We start from the raw sequence: 18,939 nt of genomic DNA on the forward strand, positions 1-18,939 counted from the left end.
ACATTGTTTTTCTTCTCTTTTCTATTTGAAGCCTTTAAATCTTGGAAATCAGCCAGTGGGTGTGACTCAGCTGCATCATTTTCTCTGGAGCCAGCAAGCAGGGAAGTCACCAACGGCTTTGAAAGCCTGAGGTCAAAGGCTGGTCATCATTACATTTCTAATTTAACAATCCAGCAATATTCTAGCATATGAAATGCTTCTGGTATGGATCACCATGTATGACTTGATTTTATTTAAACTCATAACATACATTGCTGTACATTCTCAATAAAAAGCAAACCTCCTCATCATGAAACAGGTTTAAAATTATGAAGAATGTACTTGCAGGCCACAATTATGTCTTTATTTTTTTATACTTAGGTCTTAAATCTCTGCATGGGAAATTCAAGTCCGTATTTTTATATGCAACTTACAAGCTGTTAGTGGTGAATTAAAGTTTTTCATTGGAAAGCCTTAATCACATTCTAAAGCCAGACTTCATTTAAGGTTTTAACTGTGTACACATTTAAAACTCAGGCACTTGCCTGCTGAGGTATTATGCTGTTACTGATTCTATAACATCTCAAGGCTGGACCTTTTGTCCCGTTTTAGCAGCTTTGTGACAGATGGAGCATGGACCCTAATGGCGAGAAAGCACTAATGTTCCACAGAGCATTATGAGTGCAGCTTCACATGCTGGTCCACCTGACGCACTTGCAAGCATGATGTTAGTGGGGATGCGTTCTCCTAACTTGGAAGCCTTACCTTCTTCTTAAGCGACTGTTCCACTTCTTGGGTGTGCAGGCTGTCACTGGGAGATGCTTTGCCATACTCCTGCTTTCTGTTAAGTCTGCTCTTCCAGTCTTCCTCGCCACTCTTCTTCAACAGTGCCAATCTAGGAGGAAAACATGCCAACCCAGAAGAGTTCATTACCAAACTCTTAAAGCTTAGGAAAGTCCCTTTTCCAAGATGGTCCCAAAGATTTTACAGTTGGTTGAAAAAAATCTGACTTGCCAGATTAAAGATGCACCATCATTTCAGTTAAGGAATATCTCTGCTTTTTCCTTGCCCTTGGGCTGAAAGCAAGAAAGAGATTTAAAAAAAGTCACGGTCCCTAGAAAAAAAAATGTCTTCTAGTGACCCCTTCTGGTTACATGATGAAATAACACTAAAGCAGGAAAACTAGTTCTTTGCAAAAAAATGTTGCAGAAACAAGATTAAAACATAAAGATATAATTCACCAAAAATATCTTAATATCATGCATTTCAAAGATAAATTATGACATTTATAGTGTTTCTCTTCCTGTATTCTAAGCCCTGTTCTTTTCCTCCAAATGAACTTGTTTTTTTCCAATGCATCTTAATACAAAAACTATTTTCTACAAACCCATTAAAAATATTATTATTGCAACTTTTCTCAAGGGAAAGATATATACGAAAAAAGAATCTAATTAACTGAGATCGTTATCTGACCTATTTTAGTTCACTATGATGTGACTTGCCATAAAAGCAGCTTAGATATTGTAATATAGGAAAAGTTACATTCATGAACATGAGGGTGTTTCAGCTAACTGTATTAAAATAACTGAATTAGTCTTAGTCATCTAAGTTGCACAAACATGAGGCAGATAAAAGGCAAAAAGGCGGCGATCATTAAATTTATTGGAACTAATGCTAAAACAATTTAAAATTAAGGGAGGGGAACAAAAAAAAAGACCAGACCTCTGTTTCTCTGGGCCCAACCCTGTGGGCACAACACATAAACAGTGCACAGTTAAGCAGCACATAGCTCTAGTCTATTACGTCCATTTGAGGATATTGGTTCCTGTCCTAATTTGTCTTATCAGGAACTGGACAAGAAGATGTTTAAGGGTCCTTCTGCTGCTAACTTCCCTGATTCTGTAAAATATCTGAGTTGGAAACAGGATGAAATATATTCTATGCTGTGTTTTGTTAACAAATAAGAAAACACATTTAGTGTCACTTAACCAAGAATTCACAGATGGGGATGTAGCTCGGTGATGGAATGTGTGCTGCTAGCATGCATGAGGCCTTGCGTTCAATTGCCAGCACCAAAAAATAAAAACCCATTTATATCTTAAAGCTTGTCCATAATCATACTTTATACTTTCTATTCATTCAGTCAAATAATGGAAAGTAAAACATGAAGAAAAGAACTGCCCAAAAGAAAAAGGAGTTCCACTTTTGGACTAATGGACTTCCTCAATCTCTTCCTCTGTTTTCCTTGTCTTCCCCTTTATTTCTTTGTGTCTGCTTGTGGCAGCAGATAAGATCGCAAGTGCTCATTCTATAAAACAGGTATAATGTTGCCTTATCAGAGGCAGATCTCATATAGCTCACATACCCATTTAGTCTTAGATTCTACAATGTTGGGAGCATTCTGCATGCTGCAAGGGCAAGTTCATGAACTTGAACCCAATATCTAAATTCCATTAACTGTTTTAATCTGCATTCCTACTTGATGATGACTAAAATTTATCTCTTTTCCAATTATTTTGAATGAGTCAGTTTTATTCTAGTATGGAAACAGAATCTCACAAATTCAAATCACTGAAAGAAATAATTAGTATCTGCATTCTGCACTAGAGTTTCAGAGGTCTCAAAGCATCAATAAATGAGACTCAAAAAGTAAGAATGTCAGTACTTTAATAACCAAATTAAGAAGTACTTCCAACTCACCCTCTTGTGAAGGAAACATTTGTCATTGATATTTTCCTTCAAATTGGTCTCAGAACTAGCTTCTGTGTCTTACTCTGCCTTTGACTCAGACCAGTAATGATTCATCTTTACCATCCACCTTCTTAACCACGTTGGATTCCAAATGATTTAAGAGAATTAAAAATCATCAAATTCATCCTCATGAACTGAGGTTCTTAAAAATAATAGGGTGTGGTTTTTGAGGACCTTTTTGAAATGAAGCTGCCAAATACTTGGAGAAATGTCAACACCACCTAAATAACTCTGTGGTTTCCCTGGTGGCTGGTTTGAGGAGTTTGGAACTGATTTGGACAAAAGCAAATTGTGGAATCTGGAATGACTTATAGTCCACCATATACTCTGCTGATCTATGCAAGAATCTCTAAGAAATTGAATATTGTTATTCCTGCCTTGACAGATAGGTAACATCTGCACACATGGGACAAAGGCTTTGTGGAATGAGGTCTCACCGTGCCTTAGTGGGGCAGGAGGTGTGATTCCAAACCCTGTCCCCTGATGTACAGCTTGCTTCACTCCATTAGTGCATCAGCTGAGCAGAGACAGTTTGCTTTACTCTTTCAGGAATAGCACAGTATTCTGGCTCTCTTATAATATTCTCCCCACCCTTCCCATGATGGCCTTCAAAGAATTCCTCCATTCCAAAACCCTGAAATTTTGCTTCTAGATGTGCTGGCAAGGTCATCATCAGGGACTTCCAAAGACTACAGAGTAACCAAAATAATATGGAAGAAACTGTGCTTCAATGGAGCCCACATGGTACTTGGACCCAGCCCTAGCCGACAGAGTACAAATGATGAATAACTTCAAAACGACACACACTGTAAGTTAAACACATTATTCCTGTCCCTTTAGATTTCCTACTTGGTGTTCAACAAGCTGAGGAGGGCGGGGGATCTTTCCAAATGTGTTCTCTCCCCCTGCAATCTCCCAGCCCTCCAACTCACTGCAGACGGGCCCTGTACTAGAGAAGGCTGAACGTCTGGGTCTACACATGACATAAATTCCTCCCTGTACAATTCAAACAACTGTCAGTGCTTTTAACATCTGCCAAGTCCAAGCGCTATTTGCAAGGCTGGGAGATGTTGAGAGCCTGGGCATCTGCTTAGTCTGAGGCTGTGGACCCAGTGAGTGGCACTGCATTAGCCTATTAACCCCAAGGCCTGGCCTGGGGCCAACATGACATGTGCTTGCCAGGCTGCCTGGGGAAATGTCTACTCCTCTTGCAGCAGCCCACACTTTTTCAGCAGGGAATTCTGGCTTGTGAGTCCTGCTTGGTTAGAACAAGTTTTTCAGGCTCATAACAGTAAGGACTGGGTCAAATATGGGGCAAGCAAACATGTGCCCCTAATATGGTGTGTGTGTGCTTTTTTTTTTCTCTTTAGAAATTTCCCCTCATTTCAGAGAGATAGAGGCACCCAACAGATGTCAGATAGAGCTCAAAAGCACTGATGAGTTACTTATACTAGATCTTGATCTTGGCTAGTATGCAGGTCGGCAGAGTTACATTATTAGGTAACCTAATAATGTCTTTTATTTCTTATTTATTTACTTAATGCTGGGACTGAACCCAGGGCTGTGGGAATGCTAAGCGGGAGTTCTACCATTGAGCTGCACTCCCAGTCCCTGATGTCTTTTAAAAGAAAAAACTGCTATGGTTTGAATAGGGATGCCCCTTCTGGAACTCTGTAATTTGGTTGCCACTGTGGCAGTATTGGGAGGTGGGGCCTTTAAGGGGAAATTAGATCTTAAGAGTGAGTGCATCCTCTCTTGGGACTGGATTAGTTACCCTAAGAGTGGGTGGCTACAAAGCAGGGCTGCCCCTAGTGCTTTGCCTCTTCTACACAGCCCTGCTTCCCCTTCCAACTTCCTCCATGTTGTGTGAGGCCCTTGCCGGAGGCAGCCAGATCTTGGATGGACGTTCAGCCTCCAGAACCTTTTTCCTTTATATAGCTACAGAAAATAGACTAAAACAAGGATAAATTAAAGATGAGAGAAGGAGGGGGCAGAGGCAAATCACACCTCTATCTGTCCCTATTCTCACTCACATCAATCTGGGGGCCTCTGATGGTCAGAATCTGGAGTTTGCCTGGGAGACACGGATACGCCGCTGGCTGAGTGGGGTGTAGAAAGGTGGTGGAAGGATATGCAGATAACTCAGGGGACCCCAGCTGGCCCTCTGAGGGTGGGGATAGGCGTGGGCAGCTCCTTCAACCTTTACCGGAATTCACTAAGTCCTTACGCTTTACTGATTTCCCCAGGTGACTGGAGGGGTCTTTTCTCCGCTTCTCTGTCATCTCCCCCTACCCAGTATCCCTCAGTATGAGAGCCGGATGCAGCAATTTCAGAAATATTTCTAGAGGCCCAATGTACTTCTTAAGAGGGGCCAAAAGTTTTAAACCTAAGAACAGAATTATGTGGCTCACAGTACTTTTCAAAGAAGTTCCCAAAACATGGACAATTTAAACTCAAATCATTTGGACAGTTATAAAATGGTGATTTTTACTGACCCAATGGAAGAAAGTAGATTGCATTCTGTTTTTGCAGATTATGTTTCAAACTTGACATTCTAGATGCCAGAAAGAGGAGAGGAACTTGGAGATGTTTCTGTGAGCATCAAAACATTCTAAAACGGTAGCATATGGAGGATTTTCTATAATTTCTTAGTTTCTACACTTTTAATCTACAAGATGGGGATAATACTGCTTCCTTTCTAGCACAAAACGAGACACCTCAAGCGAAATGCCAAGGGAAGCACAGGATACTTGGTGACACTCCTATGGAGAACTCCAGCGTCAAGTCCCCAACAGGAAGGAGGCCAGTGCCAAGAGGTTTAGGAAGATAAAACTGCACACCTCAAGGCGCAGAGAGTTAGAAGACATGGTAATGGAAATCTGCAAATTCCACGCTCTATTTCTTAGAATTTCACATTTGAAAATGAAAGTGAAGTTTTTAGCAAGACATGTAAAGAACATGTGAATTGAGAATATTAACATGGAGGGTGAAGTCTTTCTGGCTAGAATTTCGGTTCCCTTGTCATATATTCTCCTAGTTAGAACAAACAAACTCAGCTGCTACAACACCTAACTGAACAGGAGACAAGTTTTCCAGAGGTACCAGGGGGGTGAGACCAGTCCCTGGGATCAGTCCCCTCACTACCATGGTCCTAGAGACTACTGGGATTAAATCCTTCCTTTTGCATGATGAGGCAGTTGGGAGGAGCTAGAATAAGTTTTAAAAGTCCTGTGGTTTCATATATCATCCTAAGAAAAAAAGAGTAAAGCCCCAATAGACACATGAATGACATTCTTATTTGAAACAGGTCAAACTTCATCATTTCACTTTAACAAAAGGCAAGAATTAGAGACCTACCTGGAGGGCAGTTATCATGGATGGATTATAAAGATATGCTACTTGGTTATTTCCAACAAAGAACAAATAAAAGTACTGTCGAGGGTAAGGGAGAAATGATCCCTGCCAATATATTTTCTTTAGCATAATTCACTACAAGCATAGCTGCTAAATAAGGTGGTCTTTTTTTTTTGGTGGAGTCTTGGGGATTGAATTCAGGGTCTTGCTCATGCTAGGGTGCTCTACCACTGAGCTATATCCTCAATCCTCCTCATCCTTTTTAAAAATATATATTTTTAACCATTAAACTGAATAACTGAATATTTTTAAAGCATTCCTACTATCAGGATTCTGAACTGACTGGGGTCAGGAATCTCTTCAGGACTATGATAAATTAGGGTTCCTAGTAGTCAGCAGGTACACAGCATGTACATTCACAGAAAGCTTACAGTTACCCTTGAACTTCTCAGATGTCCAGAAAGCCAGGACTCAGAAGCTGCACCTTTGCAGTACTTTGCAGTTTTAAAAATGAGAAGTTTACATTAGGATTAAAACTGTATCAGAAAAATAGAGATAAACTCAAATTTGCTTAAAAAAAGAAAGACAAGTAAATCAAGAAATATTATTGCACAGTGGATAGACATAAAACTTCCTCATCCAAAGTCCTACATCCCAACAGAGAGAAGATACCTGAAGAGGAGGCGTCTCTTTTAAAAGTCTTTGAAAGAAGAGGGCATGATATTAGCATTTGCTACTGGAATTTTACCCAACAAATATTTTCTGATCTATAAAATAGTAGAATATGATATTTATCACTGTGTCCCTTAAATGATATCTCTTCCTCTTCACCTGACTAGTCCTTAATAATACTTGAATTTCTGGGATCAAATGTGTAGCTTGTTTTTTTTTTTTTTTTTTGTTTTTTTTGGTATGGGGGATTGAACCCAGGGGTGCCTAACTACTAAGAAACATCCCCAGACCTTCCTTTATATTTTATTTAGAGACAGGGTCTCTCTAAGTTGCTTAGGCTGGCTTTTAAATTACAATCCTCCTGCTTCAGCCTCCTGACTTGCTGAGATTACAGGCATGTGCCACTGTGCCCAGCTAGTATGGTTTTTATAAAGATGCCAAGATGAGCCAAACTGTGCCCCTCATTTGAGACAACATTCTTCTTATTAATTAACCCCTTCAGCACCTTTCCCTGCTCCCCATCAGCCTACCAGAACCAGTATTTATTGTGCATTTTAAATAAGGGTGAAAGTCAATAAGATTTAAAATCTTATTAATTTTGTCAGTTGAAAAAGTCTCCATCCATTTAAAAATTTGATGAATAATGTTCAAAAAGTTTATCCTGAAAAACAGAATTTTCATTGTAGTTAGACATATAATCTTGGGCATCTTGAGAGATATCTAGAAAAATAAAAGTGACCAGTGCTTAACAAAGCCAGAGAACTTCCATTTGGTGGTGGTACCAAGGAAGGGTCCAGATGAACAGAATCACAGGAACAGGCAGTGGAAACAACTTTACTAGTTATACCAGGAAGTTGATGTAGCTTTTCCTAATCCAGTTTTCCTATCACTATTGCATTTTCCCCCACCCCTTTTTACAGCTTAACTCAACTGTGGCTAAAGGCTAACAAGGAAAATACATCCTAAAAATAATTTAGTTTCTATTCTTTTTATATGTCCTGTTTATATTCTCTCAATCCTACATCAGTCTTTTGAATAAAATGAGGCTACAGTGTTATCTGATTCTCAGATGTAATCTGTTCATAGCTATTACCTGGTATAAAATTTCTAGGGCTGGGGATGTAGCTCAGTGGTAGAACATTTGCAGTTTGCACAAGACCTTTAATTTGATCTTCAGCATGGGATTTGTTGGGGAATAGGGATTCTAAATAAATGCTGTTAAGAAAAGTCATTCATCTTACTTTCCATAAAATAATGAAAAGTTAGAGTCTAATTCCAAAGCTATAGATCCTATGTACTATTTTATCTTCATTCCCTCTGTAATTATTTTACAATCAGAAGTGGTTTGCGTGTTTGGTTCAAACCATGTAACTCTGGAAGAGGAAGAGCCAAGAACTCAATTCCCATCACTAGATAACCCAAGAATTTAACATAAAATAAAAGAAATGGGTACTGCAAACAAAGCAATAAAAAATCTTTTCCGTTTGTTTCTTCATTGGAGTCTGGAATTGGGACCCTTTCAGTATTGATAACCCAGGCGCTGGGGCAAAGGCAATTCACTCTCAAATATCTTGATTTTCTAGAATCATTGATTTAATATCTTGATTTTCATAGAATCATCTAATATCACAGCACATTCTCACATGTAGTTGAATTCTTGACTTCATCTCTTGGTTCATTACCCAGATATTTTTCTATAAGTAGTTGTTAGCTCCTCCCCCACAGAATGACTTTCCAGTCATTAGCTCTTATTACCTTTCTTTAATTGACATGGTTTTGCTAGGTGAATCAAGGATGCCCTCCTCTGTTGGCGCTTTGGTCTCTCCCGCAGCAAACATGATGCATGGATTCTTATAGTACTTCTCCTGTAGTTGTTCTGAAGAGTCTTCCTGCTTCCAGGACCCTGGAGTTGCTGTTTGAACAACAGTTTTCCCAGCAGCTGTCCCTGTCTGCTCAGAAGTGGGCTCCCTGAACTCTGAGGCTGGGAGGAAAAGGAGCAACATCAGCATTACTCCTCCAGCAAACATTCTTCCAGCTATTCACCTCCCAGCAGTTCAGCCCTGGAGTTCAATCCGTGGGCACATGGCGAGTCACTCAGTACACTTGGATTTATGCAAATCTGCAGCTATACGCTGTGAGAAAACCAAACTTCCTAGCGGATTGCTCTGCAGAGCCAATTGCTTTGTGACCATCCATCTGTCTTCTATGCACAAGACTCAGGATGCAAGTTTTCATTCTATACTGTGGAATGTTTCTATTTCTCCAAAACAACACTTTTACATTTCAAATGTGCTGTACTGGTAAGCCCAAGCCCTTATGTACACAGTATCATTGTATGCAAACATAGAAAGAGGATTAGAGTCCCATGAAGTATAGCTTACTAGCTCGCAAAACAGGAGTGTAGAAAGAGTCTAGAAACGAGAGCCAAGTTCAAGTCCTATTTCCTGTGCTTACTCAGCCCTGGACCTTTTGGACCATCAACTTATAACAGGGGTCAAGAAAACTAAGCATCTCAGAAGTCTGTTGTGTAAGTCAATGACACCAGTTACCAGGTAAGTTAAGGTGTGAAAAGGTTTTAGTCATTTTTATTGCGGAAACAAAAATCGATCACTCCACTGACCATGTTGGATTCAAGGGGAAGAGAGGTCTGAGGAGAGAATAGGATTCACACTGAACTTTTGATCCATACTAGTTACGAACTGCCTTTATAATTTAGTTAAAAGGATCACAAATACATGCAACAAATCAAGCAGAAACTAAAAACCCTGTTGTTTTCAAAAACCGGAGGAGCGATATAATTTACCTCTGAGTGAAAACTTCCTTTTTGTGACATTCTCCACGTCCACCTTCTCTTCAAAGGGCTGCCTGTCTTTCAAGTCCAGGTTTCCTTGTGCACTGCTTTTAGCAGTGGAAAATTCCTTCGGTTCTTCACCAAGATGAGCGATATGGGGGTTAGCTAGTTCCAGACTTCCTTTCCTTGGAACAGTGTATTTAGAGTCCTTCTGGCCATCCCCTTCCCTGACTCTGCCAGTGATAGGGTAGGACAGCTCTGCTTCCTCATAGGACCCATGCTTCTTAACACCACTATCTCCAGCCAAAGCTCTCTTGCTCTCTGTATCTCCAAATTCTCTCAACATTCCTTTGCTTCCACTACCCTCTGCCAAAGGCTGCCAGGCTTGTGATTTCAGAATGCTTTTAACTGGAGAGTCTGAATTTTCTATTGGAGAAGGAAACTTATAGTCAGAGGCATCTGCACTGTCATCAACAGGTGGCTTTGTCCGAAGATCCCCTGCATACATGGGAGTGACAGTGGAGGCCACGGTGGACACAGATGTGTTCACAGTAGGTGAGAAAGGAATGAGCTTCCCATTTTGCACCTGGGAGGACACAGTTAAAAAGTAAAAACCAGTGGAAAAGCACCATCTATATAAAGTTTGGTTTTGGGATTTATACAAACTGAAATACTACATTTGGTACCTTTTACTTCGTATCTTAGTGATAAACCATAATACATCTCAAACAAAATCTTTAGGGGTGGGGGAGGGGACAAAGGTTTGTCTTACGATTATTTTCTCTCCAAAATGAATTCGGATGTTTTGCAAGCAGATTACAAAAACAGAGAAATGTACTTCTTAGGGATGAAATTATTACCAAATTTCCTGTCCATAACAGAGTTTGTGGGCAAACTGCCTTAATTATATCAGTAACTTAAGAGTATACCATGCTACAATTTAAGAACATATGCACACATCAAAATGAAATAACAGCGTACCCACCTGCTCCACCTCTTCAAGTGTGACTGGCTGGGTTTGATAGCGGGCATTCATTCTCCTCTGTCTCATGTCTATTCTGTTTTGGGTAGAAATAGTTTTTGAGACCGGCTGGGACAATTTGTTAAACAAGGCCAACTTCTCTGCTAAGCTCAGAGTGGAGGAATCAGGTTCGCCTGGTTCAGCAGAATCTTTGCCCTCATTTGCCTCGTCCCTGGCTAAAGCCTTTTGGTGAACAGATGCCTGCAATCTGAAAGGGAAGGAGTGACAAGTAAGGGACGAAGATGAAAACAAACAAAAGCCCACTGCTAATTGTATACGTTAACTCTCTTCAAAGTGTCATTTAATATTGCAAAGGGTTTATTTTTCTCTACACAAACTTAGGACAGGGGTAGGCAATTGCTTAGGTATTAAACAAGACAGTGAATAGCAGAGTAGGCATGGGACACTAGCATGAGCATTTCTACAACAAGCAGATTTTTAGTTCTGAATTATTTCTAAAAAGTAAACTTCCTATTTAAGGAACCGAAATTGGCTAGGATATACTTTATCTGAGAGAGATGCCGTATTATTAGTGTCATAAGAAGTGAGGCATTGCCTAGGGCATGGAAAGATATTCTCTAAAGATGTCCAGGAGGTAATCATTTCATTTAAAATAATTAGGAATACGGTCATCTGTCAACCACAGAATCTGCAAGGCAGGTTTTTGATTTGCACTTGCCAAACCCAATGGTGTAATTTTAAAGATTCTTTCATTCCTTTAGTGTAGCATTTTCTCTTATTGGTTTCTTTACCAGTTCTTTTTAAAAGGTACCTGAGTCTAATTCCCAATAACTTTAAAAGTGAATAAAATTTCAGGTGATTATTATCCTTCCAACTAGGGCTGGGGATGGAGCTCAGTGGTAGAACAATTAATTGCCTAGCAGGTGCAAGGTACTGGATTCAATCCCTAGCACAGTCCCCCCCAACCAAATAATAATAATAATAATAATAATAATAAATCCCTCCAACTTCCAGTTAGAAGAGTAAGGCTTTGGCTTCCATGGTCACTATGACTCTCTAAAGGTTTCCAAGACAATATCCCTTCTGCTACCAGCAAATCCAATTCTCAAATCTAGTAAGAAGCATATTCTGCCTTCATTGCAATTAATCACCGACTCACGGCTGTTCCAGACCAAAGAGCCATCTCTGTCTCCAGGTACAACGAGGTGGTGGAAAGGCCACCTGAGCCTTGGAGGCTTTCCTGAGCCCAGTGCCACAAGCTGGGAGGGTAACAGCCTACCTCCCTGAGAACCCTGCTCCGGGTTCTGCCAGCTCATTCCTGCACTGTCATTTTACTTCTTTTAATCTTATTTTTAGCCTTTCTGTTTCGGCCCCTGGGAGTAAAACAAAGGGGATATTTACATGGCTTAAGGGCATAATTTTAAAACACTACAATTTGAAAAGTAACAGTAAAACATCTATGATCAGACACTATAAATTATTATCTCAATCCTAAAATATAAGGGCCTTGTCTCTATAAATTAAAAACAGGGAGGATTATTTTTAACATGTATTTGTGTCTATGCTTAAAATAACTGGGTCTTATCAAAATGTCCACATTCATGCTAATGCCCCATTTCTCTATTTAGTATTTTAGATGATGAAAAATGAAAATTTTTAGGACTGACCATTATAATAAAAAACAGAAGCAAAACAAATGGATAAGTGAGTTAGTGTGATCCTAGTGCCACACATGACATACACAGATGGGCTCCATGTTGTCTCATGCAGGCCTACATGAAATTATCAGTAGCTTGCAGGACGACAAAACAAAACGCCACACATTCCGGGAACAACTCACTGCACCGACTTGTCAAACAAATGAAGGCATTTGAGGCTTTCAGATGCCTCTGCTGCCCAGCACCTTTGCACTGGGTGCCACACGCAGCTATTTCTATCCGGTACCTGGCAGGCTGCACAGAGCTCCTAGCTACAGTGGGACTAGGAAGTCTCGTCATTACAGGTTGGGTGACCCCAGAACACGAAGCAGCGATAGATTCACTTTACAAGCAATTGCCAAAGAAGGAACATTCATAAGGAGAGAGAAGAAAAGAAGCATTAAAGAAAGCATGATTTCAAACTCAGAAATGTTAAATATTTACCAAATTATTTCCTAATCACTTTAGATTAAAAAAAAAAACCCATAAAAGAACTTAAAAAGCAATTATAAACTTAGGAAATAAGAAGTTCCCCAAAGTAAACGGAATAAGCATAGCTGTAGGGCTTGAAGATTTATTTTCATCTTTAGCATAAACCTACTTGTTTAAAAATGTAATTTTATTAGTAATTAATCAGCCATCAGCAAATCAATAGATTATACCCACATTTTAGAATGTAGTTCTCAATCTCTCTCTCTCTTTTTTAAAAAAATGATTAGTATCCTCATATAAGCTATGAACATATCAAAGTAGTTTTCTTTTAACAAACTGATGAGGTCTTATGGGATGTCAATGCTCACAAAAACAATTTTTAAAAAACTAATAAAAATTTTCACTTGATTGAAGCCATTACCTTTGAATGAATTACTTTAGGAAATTAATTTGGAACATATTGCTCAAATGGATGTCCTGTGATTTGGAAAGTCATCCAAGTAATTGAAAAACATATTTGTTGATTATTCAAAAACAAAATGAACCTTTATCTTTTACAGATAAACTCTGAAATATTTATGGATGAAATTATGTCTGGAATTTGTCTGAAAATAATGCAGGAAGAAAGGGGGAGTTGATGGGGATACAGGTAGAGAAAGACTGGTCAGGAGTTGACAACTGTTGATTGAAGTTTGGGATTCATTATTTTTCATCTACTTTCATGTTTTAGGTTTTAAATGAAAAATGAAGACAAAACCCAAATTGCACGGATAAAATTCCTCAGTATTTTTCAAGGAGCTACAACAAGTGTTACATCACAAAGCTTAGAGAGAAGGTAGTAAAGAAAATCCCGAAAAAACCAACTTCTCTGTGGCTTCTGGCCAATCTATCTTCCAACTGTCTCCCTTTCAATAAATAAAACTTTTCATTGATGCATTATAATTATACATAATAGTGGGATACATGGTGACCTATTCACAGATGCACTTATTATAACTTGGTGATAGTGCTTCTTTATCTAAAATTCTTTAAATCTCCCTCCCGCCCCCACCAAGAAGAAACATCACAGCCAACGCCATGAGATCCCACAGGAGACTCACGTGGTTGCGATGACTACTTCCTCAGTGGTTATGGGCTGGGTGTGAGATCTGTCCTGCAGGCGACGCAGCCTTTGCTCCACGGCCGCATTTCTCGAGCATCTCTTTGGGACGTTTTGTTCCTCAAATGATTTCTCCATTTCCTAAGATTAGAAACATCGAGGAATCTTCTAAATCCAAGGAAAGGAAATTGGGCTAGTGAAATGTCTCTACTCTGTCCTCCTCTAGGATCCACAGGAGGGGATCCCAAGAACCAACGTCCTTATCGGGAGTGAACAGTTTAGGCTGGGACAGCTGGGACAAAATCTGTCAAAACATATGCTATAGTTTGGATCTGAAATGTTCCACAATGGCCCATGTATTAAAATCTTGGTCCCCAGCTTGGCACTATTGGGAGGCAGTGGGACCTTCAAGAGGTGGGGGCCTGGTGGGAAGTTTTAGGTTCTTGGAGGGCATGCCTTCAAAGGGGATGATGGGACATCATTCTCTTCCTGTCTTTCATCTCTGCTGCCATGAGGTAAGCAGTTCCCTCCATCACATGCTGCCCACCATGATGTGTTCCTTCTTTACAGGTCCAAAGCAACAGAACCAATTGATAATGGACTGGAACATCTAAAATTATGAGTCAAAATAAACCTTTAAAAGTTGATTGTCTCAGGCATTTAGTTGCAGCAATGAAAAGCTGACTAACACTACATAGGGACAGAACAACAGATGGGCCAGATGAGGAGAACTTTAGGGCTCCCAGAGTGCGTGAAGTAGCCAGAGCCTTGGGAGTCTACCTCTACAGGGTTATGATTTCTAACTAAGCTTTTCTGTGCATCTTACCCTGAAAAGCAGCCTCTTGGCAGCAACACTCAGTTTGGCTCGTTCATCTACCTTTTCTTCATCTGCAAAAAGCAGTGAAATAAAAACTGAAGTCATTTAAAAATGTAAATGTCTCTGGACCATTTTCAGGATTGACCTGGAAATTCCTTAAAAATAAGCATAAGTGAGCCAAAATAACAACTGGGAATAGTTTCCTTTTGGGACTAGCCCATTCTTTCTGTTCAGTGAAAATAAACTAATTCCCATTGCAATTCGAACCAAACCAAACTAAAGTATGTCTAGAGGATATTTAACCAATGGAGATTCAAGAATAGATTTTATGGAAGGAATTTCTCTTATTGTTGGACAGGAGCAAACAACTAGAAAATCCTGCTTCTTGGGTTCAAACTAGTTGTTTCTATATTGTTCACTTCATGATTTTCTTAACTCCTATCAAAAATAAGGAAATGCCCATTTGAAAATTTCTACTAGGTTTTATTATATTCACAAGAAAGCACATTTGCAGAAAAGTAAGAAATCAACAGTTTCCATAGTCTTATTCTCCCAAAAAAGTAAAAACTCTTATTTTTTAAAATCTAATTTAGATAGATCAGAAAGAAGGAAGAAAAAGGAAAATGGATACTTGCCCTCAACAGTTGGCATTTCTGAACTTGAAGTATACCTAGGAGAGATATTAACAAGTAGTAACAATGAATTAGTGGTGGGATTAGAAGATCTGAATTAAACATCACATTGAAAGTTAAGATACAGATGCAATTGAACTCTCTCTTAAGGAATATCATCCTAGTAGCAATTCTAGCTGTGAATACACATGTAGGGTTGTTAACTGACACTGTGGAAAGCGTGTACACAAAATCCCAGCCAAGTGAACACCTCGTGGAGAAAAACCAGGATTCACAAACAAGTTGTTAAACAGGACTCACGATAAATTTTTTGACAAACCTTATCATTTCTATGAAAGAACATATGATATAAAATCTTAAATACAAGTAGCCATTCATTATAATGAATATAAAATTCCTTTCCTATTTTCACTGAAAATGTAGTCAATACTTAATTCAGATTCTAATTTAACAAGAGTGGAAAAAAGTTAAAAACCTCAAATGAAGAAAAATAATATTTCTTTCTTCTTACCATCTCAATGTAATTTAAAATCATGTGGTGATATTGTTCATAAGGTCAATATTCTTTTAAAATACATTTGAAAATAAGACAAATAAACATCCCGAAAAGATTAGAGAGAAGAGAATGGAATCACCAACATCCTTTATCAACAGCATCAGGACCATTGGGTTGGTAAAAATCTGGCATTGTTTATTTTACATTCCTATATGATGGAACTACACAGATGCATGCCTACCTATCCGATTCCTTTCGTTCTGCTGAAGTTATAGGTTGAGTTCTAAATCGCTCAGAAGTTTTTCTACTTTCACCAGGAGAAAAATAACGTCTTGGTTTCCGGGACCCTTTCTCCCGTTCCATATGGGTAGGCAAGCCAACTCCTTCAGATGACCTCTCAACCCTCGATTGGCTTTTAGAATCATAGGGCAGAGAGTACACAGCAGGGGGATGGGAAGACAGAGAGAGAATAAAGCAAAGGTTTAGGCATCTCGGCGAGTCAAGGCACAGATCGCTAGACCCCTCTGCATGCCTCTTCCATGCATGGATAGAGGTAGAGCATTCCAGAGACCCACTCCTCCAGCTCCCCATTAGTAGGCGGAAGCAGAATGGTAGTTTGTGAGCCATTTCCTGTACAGTCTGCCCTGCACACACTTGTGAGCTAAGCTAACATGATTCAACGCAGGACACAACACAAGTTGAGAAGTGAGTCATTCTGCCAAGGACGTGCAAGTGACACATCAGGAGGACGTTTGAAACATCACCTACAGTTCAGGTTTCTTGTTGGCTCTGGCAGACTCCAGAAACACATTTCGGAGCTGGGCGACAGAGACCTTGGTGTCCAGCATGCCCGCTTCTGCACTGGGCCCTTCGATCTTGGAACTCTGTGGCTCTCGCTTTGGAGCTGGGTCCTTACATCTCAAGGCCTGGAGCTGAGGGGGACCCGTGTAATCAGATAGCGAGCGGGTGAGGACCTTGTGCTTCTTTGGAGACACTTCTTTTTTGCGACTGGTTGGTGTGGCATCCTGGGAGACAGGCTCACTCTGAACATACAAAACCATTTCACTTCGGCCCATTCTCTCAGCAGGCTGGAGCTGAACTTGAGGTTCCTTCTGAGGTTCTACGGAGACTGTGCTAACTGCAGGCTGCCCCAAGTCTTCGTTCCCAGAGGGGACTTTGGGGCTTCTCGCGAGCCCATCCTCCTCCAAGGTCAAGAGTGTTTTCTGGTTTTTCTCCAGAGCTTCACTGAAGAGCACATCATCTTCTTTAGATTCACAAATATGAAGGACTGGGGCATCCCTTTTCTCTTCATCTACAGCCTTCAAGGTAGGAGGCTTTAGGACATTTGGGGCGGCTGATCCTGGCCAGCTGCACTCAGATGCACATTCTGGGGTTTCTGCGGTCACCAGCTTGACAGTATGCACTGGGTCCACCGGTTGGACATAGCCACGGCTTGGCTGTCTCACAGAGCTCACTGCTCTGCTTGTGACCCTATCGAAGGCTGAGTTTTCTGACTGAAAGGACAGGTAATGGACTGACACCGGCTGATGTCTCCTCTGAGCTAAGGACTCTGAGGCAAGCTCAGGGCTGCTGCGAGCACTCTCCTCTTTCACCAACTTTTCTCTAACTTTAACTCTTTAAGAAAGAAAAAGGATTTAAGTTGCAACATGCAGTAACCGCAAAGGGGAAGAGAGCATGCACAGAAATCAACTCAGAAAAAACCCTTGGGAAAGGCATGTGGCCTAATGCAGAAACTCAGTATGTGCCAGATAAATGGTTTTGAGTAAAGTTTACAAATTTGCACACTTACGCCAGTGTGGTGCAAAACTAATTCTACCCCCTGTAAAGCTGAAGAGGGGTCAGATGCTGTCCTGGAGGAGACTGGGTTCCTTCTAACTGAATAAATACCCAGAAGCCACAGAAAAATTCATTAATGTACACCACTGGTATGCCTTATGGAACTCTGAGGAAGGTGCCTTGAATCAGTAAGCGTTCTGCATGTTCACCAGTATATGGACAGTGGGTGGTAATGGTGAGGGTATTTCCAGATACCTACTGACCAAACATCGCCCTGGAAATGTAAGGGCGTATTTGATTTTTTAATTTGCACTTTTTCCAGAGCTCAAGAGGGGATAATCACTTCTCTTTTGAAGCACTCAGGGAAACATTCACAAGCTTTTTCAAGCAAACTATGTTCATATATCATGCAGACTACAGTCATCCATTCATAAGACAGGTGACCAGTTCAGACATCCTTACTAACACTGAAGCACCATGAGCATAGGGTAAAAGGCACATTTTGAGAGAATTAAGGAAGCGAACATTTCCCCCTCTGCAGTTGCTGTTATGCCCTCAGTTGAAGGCTAATCTAAAAAGAGAAGGCTCTGCTTGCTTTTAGAGTTATTTACATATCTGAGAGCAAAAGTGAAATCCCATTTAAAAGTCACAGACCTTTGGGCATTACTGCAGAAGCAAACTAGCCAAGAGCTCTGACTGTGGGGTCCCAAGAGTAAGGGCAACTTACCTGCCCTTCCTAAGCCTCGCTTACTTTACCTTTTAAATGGGAATAATAGTGGGATGGGGATATAGCTCACTGGCAGAGCACTTGCTGAGCATGTGCTGGGTTCATTCTATGGCACCACACAAGAAAAAGCAAATAATAGTGATATAATGTATGCAGTGTGATGTTAGCAAAACACATTGCTTAGTATTCAGCAAAGTGTAAACATTTAGAAGTATTAGCTAGTTCTTAATTTTACTCTTTGAAATACCATGTAGTGAGAAAGGGAAAATCATTCAAACTGAGAATGGATTACTGATTGATTGTAACGTTTAAAAAAAAAGAAAACATTTGGAGTGGGAAAAGTGATTTCTTGGGAAAATGTAGAAATTTTATTTACTTAAAATGAGTCAGAAAAAGTAATTATTTATGATGCATAGTTTATGGAAAAGAATGGTCACTTTAAGGACAAGTGCACCCTGCTAAATTAAATATGAACTCCTCTGTGGTTTTTAACCAGGGTATTGGTACACTTAAAAAAAAAAAAGAGATACACATAAAAGGCAGTTATTATGAACGACTCATGGGAAACAAACATTCTGAGTTGTTATTTTTCTCAGAGACTAGCCAGTGTTGGAGGTTTTCATATGTATAACCTTTGTTAATCTTTTAAAAGGAGACTGAAATGTGGTCAAGTTCTCCTGTGGAATGTGGGTTCTAATCAGACAATCTGAATG

At 40.0% G+C, this 18,939-nt stretch overlaps 1 protein-coding gene across 7 annotated transcripts in view; it reads right to left on the minus strand.

Annotated features, from left to right (window-relative positions):
- Svil (supervillin) overlaps positions 1-18,939 on the minus strand; it is a 223,911-nt gene that overhangs the window by 49,944 nt on the left and 155,028 nt on the right. For 6 of the 7 annotated variants that reach the window (XM_047520180.1, XM_047520174.1, XM_047520177.1 and 3 more), the window contains 10 exons: positions 16,471-17,337; positions 15,944-16,114; positions 15,210-15,244; positions 14,584-14,645; positions 13,759-13,898; positions 12,474-12,569; positions 10,533-10,776; positions 9,560-10,133; positions 8,512-8,737; positions 745-874 (listed from right to left, as the gene is read on the minus strand). In XM_047520180.1, the coding sequence (XP_047376136.1) occupies positions 745-874; positions 8,512-8,737; positions 9,560-10,133; positions 10,533-10,776; positions 12,474-12,569; positions 13,759-13,898; positions 14,584-14,645; positions 15,210-15,244; positions 15,944-16,114; positions 16,471-17,337 (2,545 nt within the window). The remainder of the gene's footprint in view (positions 1-744; positions 875-8,511; positions 8,738-9,559; positions 10,134-10,532; positions 10,777-12,473; positions 12,570-13,758; positions 13,899-14,583; positions 14,646-15,209; positions 15,245-15,943; positions 16,115-16,470; positions 17,338-18,939) is intronic. The other variant, XM_047520175.1, reaches the window with a different exon arrangement.

This window comes from Sciurus carolinensis, chromosome 12 (genome assembly GCF_902686445.1).
Source record: "Sciurus carolinensis chromosome 12, mSciCar1.2, whole genome shotgun sequence".
Lineage (NCBI taxonomy): Eukaryota > Metazoa > Chordata > Mammalia > Rodentia > Sciuridae > Sciurus > Sciurus carolinensis.